General features: G+C 39.5%; 1 protein-coding gene across 1 annotated transcript in view; it reads left to right on the top strand.

Moving 5' to 3' along the window:
• Window positions 1–5,842: 5,842 nt before the first annotated feature.
• The window catches only part of LOC106876413 (ATP synthase subunit gamma, mitochondrial), an 8,915-nt gene continuing 1,840 nt past the window's right edge, over window positions 5,843–12,917 (top strand). The window contains exons 1-5 of the mRNA XM_014924951.2: window positions 5,843–5,998; window positions 8,359–8,393; window positions 9,339–9,470; window positions 10,753–10,954; window positions 12,090–12,233. Of these exons, the coding sequence (XP_014780437.1) occupies window positions 5,961–5,998; window positions 8,359–8,393; window positions 9,339–9,470; window positions 10,753–10,954; window positions 12,090–12,233 (551 nt within the window). The 5' untranslated portion in view covers window positions 5,843–5,960. The remainder of the gene's footprint in view (window positions 5,999–8,358; window positions 8,394–9,338; window positions 9,471–10,752; window positions 10,955–12,089; window positions 12,234–12,917) is intronic.

The raw sequence follows: 12,917 nt of genomic DNA, 5'->3' as shown, positions 1-12,917 counted from the left end.
AAAAGAAGATATAAGGTTTTGCCAGATTTGTCTCTCTCACCAAGGTCATCAGCTGTCGAACGCCGACGAAGGGAAATAACCCTGAAATCCGGATACGTTCGTGCTGCTGGTCGCGGTGAGAGGGATAACTCCCTTGGCAAACAGGACACAGTCGTGTGTCGATAAGCCAGCTGGAGGAGATGTCCTCCTGGGGCTAAAAGCAACAGTAACATCCACCCCTAGGGGTCAGCCACACTTAAGTGGCAATATACTACACTTTATATATATATATATATATATATGTACATATGTGTGTATATGCATGCAATTTTTAATTATTTTTTTGTTTCAGTCATTTGACTGTGGCCATGCTGGAGCACCGCCTTTAGTCGAGCAAATCGACCCCAGGATTTGTTCTTTGTAAGCCTAGTACTTATTCTATCAGGCTCTTTTGCCAAACCTCTAAGTTACGGGGACGTAAACACACCAGCATCGGTTGTCAGGTAGTGTTGTGGGGACAAACAGACACACACACACACACATACATATATATATATACAACGTGTTTCTTTAAGTTTCCGTCTACAAAACCACTTACAAGGCTTCGGCTGGCCCGAGGCTATAGTAGAAGACACTTGCCCAAGGTGCCACAAAGTGGGACTGAACCTGGAACCATGTGGTTGGTAGGCAAGATAGTTACCACACAGCCACTCCTGCACCTATACATAGCACTCCATGTATGTATATACATATATATGTATATCATCATCATCATCATCGTCATCATCATCATCATCATCATCAGCACCACCACCATCATCATCATCATTGTTTAACGTTCACCTTCCATGCTGGAATGGATTGGACGGTTTGACAGAAGCCGGCCAGGTAAAAGACTGCACCAGACTTCTGTGAATATATATATATATATATATATATATATATATATATATACATGTGCATATCTATGTGTGTGTATATATATAACATCCATCTGCCATACTGGTATGGGTTGGATGGTTTGATAAGAACCGGCCAGGCAGAAGAGGCTACACCAGGCTTCTGTGTCAGTTTTGTCAGGGTTCTTACAGCTGGATGCCCTTCCAAATGCCAACCACTTCACAGTGTGGACTGGATGCGCATTACATGACATCAGCACCGAGAGGGTTACCAAATAACTTGCAAGACCAGGAATTTTGAGAGGGGAGGGCATATATGTATGTGTGAGTGCTTGTGTGTGTGTGTGTGTGTGTGTGTGTGTGTGTGTGTGTGTGTGTGTGTTCAAAAACACAATTTTCAATGCTTTACAAATACATAAAAAGTGCAACAAATGATTCTGTGTATTCAGCTCCACAAAACAAACCAAGTTATCAGAAACCAGAAGTTAATCTATTTCTCTCAAATATAAATATTGGTTTAGGAATATGTATGTTTAACCCATGTTGGTGTATGTGTGTGTGTGTATGTGCATAAATATACGCGTGTGTATACATACATATATATATATAAATAGATAGATAGATAGACATACATATATATATATATATATATATATATATATATATATACACACATGGAGATAATGATGCAAATAAACAGATAAACCTCCTTGGCTTTGATATATAGAATATATATACATGAATACATGTAAATAAAAAAAAAGGCAAAGACTGAAAAATGCCCCCTTCCCAAAAAATTTTGGGCCTTGTGCCTAGAGCAGAAAAGAATATTAAAAGCGGTGATTTGGCAGAAATGTTAACATGCTGGGTGAAATGCTTAACGGTATTTCATCTGTCTTTACGTTCTGAGTTCAAATTCTGCCGAGGTCGACTTTGCCTTTCATCCTTTCAGGGTCGATAAATTAAGTACCAGTTGCTTACTGAGGCCAATCTAATCGACTGGCTCCTCCCCCAAAATTTCAGGCCTTGTGTCTAGAGTAGAAAAGATTATTGACATATTAGTCATACTATTTAGCTGTCTTTAATTTTGGGTGACAGGCTCAAAAATAAATCATCTGCTGGAGCCAACTTCAAAGTCTGCAAAGAATGCGGCTTTTAAGTTAGTTTCAAATAAAAATGAAGTGGAAGTATACAAAAAGAAGCATTATATTCCTTTTTATTGTTAGTTTTGCTTCGTTTTGAAAAAATAAAAATATATTCTATGATTTACTGTTTATGTTTTGAATTACAAATCTCTTTAAGTGCTGAGCACTTGTTTGAGTGTTAATCCAGCTCTGCGTGTAATGAGGAATAAATGATGCCAAATAAAATTTTTCAATCTCCTGTTTCGAAGAGCATTACTCATCGGAAAGTATTTTTCGAGATTTTCATCTTTTATGCATACTTCACATAAATATAACGTCTCCATACGGATTTGGAATATTCACACAAGAGGACACAGCTTGGGTTTTGACTCTATCTACTTTACATGTGTGCATGTGTGTATAAAGACATCATCGTCATCATTATCATCATCTAATGTTCATTTTCCATGCTGGCATGGAATGGACGGTTTGACAAGAGCTGACCAACTGAAGAGTTGCTTGGACTCCATGTCCGTTTTGGCTTGGTTTCTATGGCTGGATGCCCTTCCTAATGCCAACAACCTGTTTACGGAATATACTTTTATTCTTTTTAGTCATTTGACTGCGGCCATGCTGGAGCACCACCTTTAGTCGAGCAAATCAAACCTCAGAACTTATTCTTTGTAAGTCTAGTAGTTATTCTATCGGTCTCTCTTTTACCAAACCAATTTACGGGGAGCATAAACACACCGGCAGTAGTTGTCCAGCGATGTTGGGAGAACAAACACTGACACACAAACATATACACACACATACATATATGTGTGTGTGTGTGTGTATATACAATGGGCTTCTTTCAGTTTTCTTCTCCCAAATCCACTCACAGGGTTTTGGTCAGCCCATAGATATAGTAGAAGACACCTGCCCAAGGTACCATGCAGTGGGACTGAACCCGGAACCATGTGGTTGGTAAGCAAGCTAGCAAGCTACTTACCACACAACCACTCTTGGGTGTTTTTATGCAGCATCTGCATAGGTAATTCTATGTGGCACTGGTACAAATGATTTTTACCTGGCACCGGCACCTATGAGGCCATAATATTAGGATTGCATTAGTTGGAGAGGGATGTAAGGGACATGCCTGTATGCAAGGACCACCAAAATTTTACTTAGCCCGACAGATATCTCAGTTCCTTTTCATCCTCTCTGTGAAGCCCAACATCTGAAGATCCTTTCTCACTACTTTGTCCCCATGCCTTCCTGGGTCTATCCCTTCCACACGTTCCCTCCACAATCAGATATACACACATATATATATATTACATGCACGACTGCTTTACACACCTTTTGTTTCAACCAAATACACTCACAAAGCTTTGGTTGGCCCAGGGCTACATGGAAGATGCTATCTCAATGTGATGTCCAATAGTACTGAACCTCAAATCACGGCCACAAAGTGCGCTTCTTAACCACACAACCATGTCCCGCAGAAGGCTAAAAAGCAGAGCTGATCTCAGCAGGATTTGAACTCGGAATGCGGGAGTAAGAATAAATACCAAAAGGCATTTTATGTAATGCTGTCTTACAGACAGACAAATCTATATATGGACATGGAGAAACTCTCACACCATTTCGTTTTCGGTCTTACCTCCTCCCTACCCCCATCGCTCCTTGGTTTAAAATCACTTAACGATATACTTATCAAAACGAGATCATTTTGTCTCTCTCCTTTACTCACCCTGTCTGTCTGTCTCTTTATCTCTCTTACTCAGACGAAGTCTAAGGGTTCGCACTCGAAACATTAGATACTTTCCCACTTCCGACTCATTGAATTATTCCAGGAACTCTACTTCAGAAACATTTTTTTTTCTGGTATAGGCCATCATTAGCAATTTCCTGAGATCCCGGATTTTAGTCTATTTTCGTTTTATTGAAGCACCATCCTTACGACAGGGCTTGATTTTTCTACCTGTATGGGCATGTCTATGCAAGGGAGATAACTTAAATATGAAAACCGACCACCAAAACAAAACGAAACAAACAAAAAAAGTGTTCCATGTAAAAAAAAAAAAAGTGTATTAAACGAATATGAAAACAAAAATTTGCGCCCCCTTGCAAAAATTTTTTTCCCACAAATTTCTTTATAATCGTAATCTATGCCGTTTGAAAAACATTTATAAAGAATTTCATTGAAAGATATCCATTTTCCTAAAAGTTAAATCGGATCCTGTGAATTTTCCGAAAGTACCTTCCCCACTTCCTCGGAAAAAAATTTTCCCCACAAATTTCTTTATAATCGTAATCTATGCCGTTTGAAAGGCATTTATATAAAATTTCATTGAAAGATATCCATTTTCCTAAAAGTTATGAGGGAAAAAATCGGATCTTGTGAATTTTCAGATAGTCTTCTCCCAACCCCCGGGTTCGTTGGCGCAAATTTTTGCTTTCATATTCGTTTAATACACATTTTTTTGTTTGTTTTGGTGGCCGGGTGTTAAAGCAAACATTAACCATGATTTCTAATACAAGTATCAAGTTCCTACGTTAAGGCTGGAGGTAGAGTTACCATATCTCCGTATTTTCCACTATATGTTCGGAATTCAAGTGTCAAAAATTTGTATCCAGGAAGAATTTTCAAAATTCTCTAGAAATATGGAATTTCATCTTCCATCACTAAGAAAAGAAAAAAAAATTAGATATAAACTTACTTAGGAGGAATCCCATTTCAAAAGTTTCTAAATGCGATCGTACTTATTTGGTCATAACGTAAGGAAAAACAGGAGCATTTGGTGGAATCCCGGTTTAGGAACTCCATAAAAACCCTTCATAACTACGAAAATTTACGAATTTGTATTCTGCACACAGGAAATCATACGATTATGAAAGAAAGAAAAATTATTTAAATCCTAAAAGTTACACTCTTTTTCGATGTTTCTTTTCAAATCAAAGTTTAAAATACGGACAGTTCAAATATTTTGCTTAAATCCCAGCAATGGACCACCTTAGGATGCATCATCGTTCCGTTAAATGTATTTACGGGGAGAAAAATATTGAAAAATATAAATACATGTCAAAGAGGCAAATAAATGAAGACTCCTCATAACTTTTCCACTTATTTCGTAATTTTCAGAAAAAGTTTTGCGAATTTGTATTCTACTCACGGAAATTCATAGAATTATATTTTTTAAAAAATCTGTATTTTCTGCTTAAATTCGAGCAATAGACCATTAGATGGGTTTATGGGGAGAAATAAATTGAAAAATATCAATACCTCAGGCTGACAAACATACGAGGAGGGTATGCCCTTTGGCGACCGTAAGATCGCCCCTTAATTTATTGCCTATTAGAGGCGCACATAGAGGGGACAATCCAATATGATCGGGGGGTCATGACAAACATACGAGGAGGGTATGTGGTGGTCGCTAAAAATAATAGCTAAATAGCTCTTAAATCACGCACCAAAAGTTATTTTTTATGGGGGTGGGGTGCATAATTGTATGAATTCTCGTGCGTAGAACAGAGATTCGCAATAATTTTCTGAAATATCCCCAAAATAAAGAAGTTACGAGAGGTTAGATAATATGGGGTGTTTAATACAAAGATACGACAGTCGATTACATCCAATTTCGACAGAAAGAACTAAAAAAATGAAGGGACGTAACTGAATAACGCAAGATATTATCTGCCGTTCATCACCGGATATAATATATATTTTTAATTCTAAAATAATAAAATTTAATATACACATATACTTCGTTTTTTTCTCTTCTGTTTTCGTGTTTAACAAGCAGTCGAGTTTATTTCAGATATTCTCATATTAAAGCAAAAGGAATCGAATTGGGTTAAAGATTTCGGTAGCGGAAGTGGATGTGGTGCGGGACTATAGTGGTGGTCTCATCAAGACGACCTCGCTAAACTATCTTCTTCGATCACAACATCAACTCAAGGTTACATAGCCATGTTCTGCCGAACCGTACAGCTTTTCACGCCACAATGGTCAGTTACAACATTCTGTCTTTAAATCTAAACAAACTATTTTTTCATTCTCACACCATATCCTTCACGTCTACCTCTGGTTTTCTTCACCAGAGTACACACATGTCTGTTAATGACATAACCTCGCCTTCCAAACGTCCCCGATCACATATTTCCACCTCAGCTTCATTTCATATTTACCCAATTTTATTTCTACTGCATCATTGCTTTCTTCGTTTTCATCTTCCGAGATATTTTATATGCATTTATTACTTTAATTTTCGTTGCTGTATTATCATGTATGGATGGATGCTAGTTAAGTTTTTTCGCAAGGGCACAAGGTCAGACGATACGTTGCACCGACAATGCAGCTATTAAAGTTTGTTTAAACACCATCTGTGTACAGATTCTATTTAAATAATGTTTGTAGATTGTGTGCAGTGCTGTATAATATGTTCAAACTTTCTTTTCACCCTCGTTTTTCATGTCTGACACCCAGCTGTAGAGAGAGGGTAGGTGTTAAGAGCTGAAAAAAAAAAACTCTCCTCCAGACACCCTTAAAATTCTTAGACTAGACACAACCTTTTCCGGGAGACACACATTATATATATATATATATATATATATATATATATATATACATATATATATATATATATAATCTACAAAGCATCATAACAGACTCGAGGGCAAAATGCGTTATAGTTCTTGAAAAAACGGTGTTCTGAGTGACATTTCTATCCTAATGCCCCCGTTTGTACTTTGATGTAGGTTGGGTGAGAACGAAACAAGTACACGACACCTGAGTATATTATTATTATTATTATTATTATTATTAAAAAGATTCGGTCACAATATTATGAAAATAATTTACATCTTCATCAATGGTCTTTTGCAATACACTTGTTAATTTTGGTTTATTTGTATTTTATAATAAACAGCAACCAATAAGAATAATTCTTTCTACTGTGGGTACAAGGATTGACATTTTGAGGGATGAGGGGGGGTTGTCAAGCCGATTTCATTGTCCCTAGTACTTGACTGGTATTTCGTTTTATCGACGGTGAAAGAATGAAAGACAAAGTCGACCTCGGCGGAATTTACTCTGAAAACATAAAGAACTGGAAGAAACGCCTCTAAGCATTTTGTTCGATGCACTAACGATTCTGCCATTATGCTACTTCAATAATAATAATAATAACAATAATAATAAACAGGTTAAAAAAGACTTGTAGATGAAATAATCCATGTGGGCAGTGGATTGGCAGAATGATTAAAGCCTTGCAATATTTATTCTAGCTCTTGACATGCTGTGTTCAAATCCTGCCAAGGTCAGCTTTACCTTTCATCTGTCTGGCATTGACAAAATAAGCACCAGGTGTGCGTATTCTTTACCTACGCCCAAGATTGTATGTTACAATGGTTATGTTGCTAGGTTTTTGTCATAGTGTTGTCGTAGTGAAAAAGCAGGCTCAAGTTGTAAGACCTTCATTGTGGTAGAGATTTTAACTCTGGTTACATTTCATATTAGTATCATCATGATGATGGTCATTTAATGTCAGTTTTCCATGGGTTGGCATGGTTTGACTGGAGCTGGCAAGTCAGCCGGCTGCCAAGCCCCATTATCTGCTTTGGCATAGTTTGGCCAGCTGTTCTTCCTAGCACAAACCTCTTTGCAGAGTACTGGGTGCTTTTTACATGGCACCAGCAATAGTAAGGTCACCAAGAATTTGCAAGGCGAAACCCTTTGACAGAAGTGGAGGAGCAGTATTGAATGAGGTGGGTTTATGCTTGGTGATGAGAGTTTAACCCTTTCGTTACCAACCCGGCTGAAACCGGCTCTGGCTCTGTGTACAAATGTCTTGTTTTCATAAGTTTTAAATTAAAATCTTCCACCAAACTTTAGTCACAATTTATGTTCCTAGCACTAGCTAAATGAAAGCTAAGTTATTTTACTAAATTCTTTGTTATATTTAAAGTAATTGAAAGAAACACAGAGCATCTCAACAGAAATACAGTAACGAAAGGGTTAAAGTGCAATAGAGAGGCTGAAACAGGTGTCTTGCAGTGGAGGACATACTTGGTTACCCCAGTTGGAGAATTAAGATGATGGTGGTGAAGATGGGTCAGGGTGTCTCCTCAAGTGCCAGGAAGATGGATATAAGTGGTACGGAAAATTGGACGGGGTGAGTGGGTTGGTAGGTTCGGAAGAGTGTGAAAGAGGCATAATGGGTGGGAGGAGGTAGTGGTGAACGCAGGTGGAGGTAGCTGACCTAATCTCAATACGCAAAAATACAACCAGACAAAATATACACCATAAATACATTAATAAAACAAGGTCAGAGCTATGCATTTCCTTAACCTGTTATTTTGTTTTACAGTGCGCAGACTCGGGGCATGGCCACCTTGAAGGACAGTAAGTATAAGGATTTCTTATTCTTTTACTCTTTTACTTGTTTCAGTCATTTGACAGCGACCATGCTGGAGCACTGCCTTTAGTCATAAGGCTTTGGTTAGCCCAAGGCTATAGCAGAAATCATTTGCCCAAGGTGCCATGCAGTGGGACTGAACTCGGACCCATGTGATTGCGAAACAAGCTACTTACCACACAGCCACTCTCTTTTACTTATTTCAGTCACTAGACTGTGGCCATACTGGAGCACTGCCTTGAATTTTTTTGTCAAATGAATTGGCCTCAGTACATCTTGTTTTTTTTTAAAGAAGTGGTACTTATTCCATCAGTCTCTTTTGTTGAATTGCTTAGTTACAGGGACACAAACACACCCAACACCGGTTGTCAAGTGGTGTGTGTGTGTGTGGGGGGGCAAACAAAGACACACACACGTGGATATATATATGACAGGCTCCTTTCAGTTTCCGTCTACCAAATCCACTCACAAAGCTTTGGTTGGTTTGAGGCCATAGTAGAAAACACTTGCCCAAGGTACCATGCAGTGGGACTGAACCGGGAACCATGTGGTTGGCAAGCAAACTTCTTACCACACAGCCACACCTTTTCCTAATATATATAATATTTACAGTTAATAGTTACTGCTTATCATCATCATCATCATCATCATCATCATACATCCATGTTCCATGCTGGCATGGGTGGGACAGTTTAACAGGAGCCAGCCAGGCCGAAGCCTGCACCAGACTTCTGTGACTGTTTTGGCAGGATTTTCACAGCTGGATGCCCTTCCTAACACCAACCACTCAGCAGAGTGGACTTAGTGCTTTTTATGTGGCACAAGCACAGGTTGAAGTGACAAAAGCATACTTCCAAGTTTACCTGTCGTGTAACACTCTAGTAGTAGTAGTAGTAGTAAGTGTACCAATGTCTAATTGCTTTGCTTTTCAGTTCGTATTCGTCTAAAGTCTGTGAGCAACATTCAAAAGATCACAAAATCCATGAAGATGGTGTCAGCTGCCAAATTTGCTCGGGCTGAGAAGGATTTGAAACCTGCCCGCCCCTATGGCTTGGGATCACTAGGTAAGTAGTTATTTTTAAAATTTATTTTATTTTTCATTTATTTATTTATTTATTTCACTGTTTTATTGAAGAATGTATCTAAAAGAGATTTTGCACCAGATTCTAGCGGTGGACTAAATAACAATATGTGGTACCTCTGGTGCTGAGTTTAACACCAACACCTGGTCCTTGGGTACCCAGTTTAAATTCCAGTATCTAGTCCTTGGGTGCTCAGTTTTGGAACAGCTCAATAAAAATATCAATTCAATGCCAACATAGCAGACCTGATATTGTTCTGCGGGGCTGGGAACATAAGTCATGCACTGTTGCTTTCAATTCTGTCAGTATACAAACGGCCCTCAAAAAACTTACTGTGATTAAAGTGGCCCACAATGTGATTCGAGTTGGCCAGGCCTGCTCTAGATGAATAAATGCACACATTTGGGTGTTATGCATCGACAGTTCAACCAACACACCAACTCAACCACATATTTACAAACACCGGGAACTCTCTTAACTCAAAAAGCTTTCTTGCTTTGTTAGCGACCAGCTTGTAAAACATACATATATATATATATATATATATATATATGAGAGAGAGAAATTTTGTGAGGAGGAGATTGGTTGATTACATTGGCCCCCTAGTGCTCAACTGGTATTAATTTTATGGACCCTGAATGGCTAAAAAACAAAGTCGACCATGACAGGATTTGAACTCAGAACGTAAAGAATTGGAAGAAATGCAGCTAAGCATTTTGTCTAACATGCTAACAGCTCTAGCTCTGCACTTCAATAGTAATAATTTTTTCTACTGGAAGCTCAAGGCCTCATATTTGGGGAAATGGATTAAGTCGATTACATGAACCCTAGTGCGTAACTGGTACTTATTTAATCCCTCCCCCTCCCCTCCCCCCCAAGGATGAAAAGCAAAGTCGACCTCAGTGGAATTTGAACTCAGAACGCGACAGCAGACAAAATACTTTTAAGCATTTTGCCCAGTGTGCTAACAATTCTGCCAGCTTGTCACAACAACAACAACAATAATAATAATAATAATGGTCACTCTTGTCAAGCAGGAGTGTTTGAAGGAAAAGGGGTTAAAAATAAAAGAAGTTGCACCTGTTAGTGATGAATGTAATTAGGGCCCAGGTAGGGATTTTGCTATGAAGTCACGATGGGGGACAAAGAGAATTCTGATTTTGCCTGGGATTAGACAAATGTGTGACTGTTGGCTGCAGGATATAATTCTTTCACTGTTCTCTTTCTTCAACTTGGATCTCTCTCTCTGTCTGCTTCTCTGTAGAGTTTTTTGAAAAAGCTGAAATCAACCAAGATGACTCGAAACCTCAGCACCTGATCATCGCTGTGTCGTCTGACCGTGGTCTGTGTGGAGCCATCCACACAGGTGTGGCTAAAGCTATTAAACATACCATTGCCAACAAGAAGGAAGGAGTAGACACAAAACTGGTCCTTATTGGTGAAAAATCTCGAGGAATCCTTGCCAGGTAAGCATGCTGTCATCATCACCATCATCATTGTCATCGTCAGTAGCAACAGCTACATCATCATTATTGCTGTCATCATCATCAAAATCATCATTTGTCATTAACGTCATTCAGTGTTTGTTTTTCATGCTGGTATGGGTTGGATAGTTAGACAGAGGACTGTGCCAAGCTTTCTCGTTTGCTTTGACATGGTTTCTATGGTTAGATGCCCTTTTTGACTCCAACCACTTTACAGAGCATGCTGGGTACTTTTTATGTGGCACCTGCAGCAGCGAGTTCACAAAGTATCTTGCAAGACGGGGCCCACCCCGACTGAGGCAGGAGTTGTATTGATGAAGGTGGCTTTGTGCCAGGTATTGAGAGGTTAAAGTATGAATAGAGGGACAGAACCAAGTGTCTTGCAGTAGAGAAGAGACATGGCTACACCAGTTAGAAAAAGAGAGAGAGAGATGTATTAGAGTGTACCCTTAAGTTACAAGGGGGTCTATGTAAGCGAAGCGAATTAAATGAGTTGAGTGGACAGGTAAGTTTGTGAGAGTGCTGAGTAGACAGGTAGATTTGTGAGAGTGCCAAGTAGACAGGTAAGTTTGCGAGAGTGCCGAGTGGACAGATAAATTTGCAAGAGTGTTGAGTGGAGAGGTAGTTTTGCAAGAGTGCTGAGCGGACAGGTAGGTTTGCAAGAGTGCCAAGTAGACAGGTAAGTTTGCGAGAGTGCTGAGTGGACAGGTAAGTTTGCGAGAGTGCTGAGTGGACAGGTAAGTTTGCAAGAGTGTCAAGTGGACAGGTAGGTTTGTGAGAGTGCTGAGTGGACAGGTAAATTTGCAAGAGTATTGAGTGGACAGGTAGGTTTGCATGACACTGGTATCTGCCATGACTGCGGTTTTACTTGGCTTGATGGGTCTTCTCAAGCATGGCATAATTCCAAATGGACTCAAACAAAACGCTACAGCTCCCTCTCTTGCTTGCTAGTGCCCCCTTTATGTCTCCATTACCCATAAAAAAATTTTCTACTGCTATCCCTAGGAGAGCAGTGCCATCCACTTATGCAAAGCACTGTATTAAACTGTGGGCGAGACTGATGCAATTCCCGTTTATTTGTATTTCTTTATATTTTTCTTCTTTCTTTATTCTCCAGGGTGATGAGTGACAAGATCATGTTGGTTTTCAGTAACGTTGGTAAGAAACCGCCGACCTTTGCTGATGCTTCGTTGGTGGCCTCCACCATTTTGAACTCTGGTTACAAGTTCGATCATGGAACCTTGTTCTACAATTATTTCAAGTAAGTGTGATATTTTTTTTTTTCCTTTTTTTTGCATGTGGCTTTGTCCAGGTGTGTTTGGAAGCCTGTGGCAGGTGAGGCACATTGGCTTGCAGAAAGAAAACAGTTAAGCTCGTTATTGCTCCACCCTATGTAGCTTTCTTCTTTGATGAGTCTCATCCAACTCATGCCAGCATGGGAAAAGGAAAACACATAAAAATGACAAATGATGGTGATTCTAAAATGTGATAAAATAAAATTTCACATCTTGACATGTAGCTGATGGATGGCTTAACCCTTTAGCATTTCAGATTACTCTGTCAAATGTAATGCTTGTTTATTCACGTCGTTTTGAATTCATCATCATCGTTTAATGTCTGTTTTCCATGCTGGCATGGGTTGGACGGTTCGACTGGGGTCTGAGAAGCCAGGAGGCTGCACCATACTCCATTCTCATCTGGCAGTGTTTCTACAGCTGGATGCCCTTCCTAATACCAGCCACTCCAAGAGTGTAGTGGGTGCTTTTTACGTGTCACTGGCACAGGGGCCAGAGGAGCTGGCATCAGCCACTTTCAAATGGTGCTTTTTACATGCCACCGGCACAGGAGCCAGTCAAGGCGGAGCTGGCATCAGCCACGTTCGGATGATGCTTTTTACGTGCCACCAGCACAGGAGCCAGTCGGGGTGAAGGGGCTGGCATCAACC

Source organism: Octopus bimaculoides, chromosome 24 (genome assembly GCF_001194135.2).
Source record: "Octopus bimaculoides isolate UCB-OBI-ISO-001 chromosome 24, ASM119413v2, whole genome shotgun sequence".
Taxonomy (NCBI): Eukaryota; Metazoa; Mollusca; class Cephalopoda; order Octopoda; family Octopodidae; genus Octopus; species Octopus bimaculoides.
Note: the sequence above shows the minus strand (reverse complement) of the source record. Positions and strands in the feature narration are given on the sequence as shown.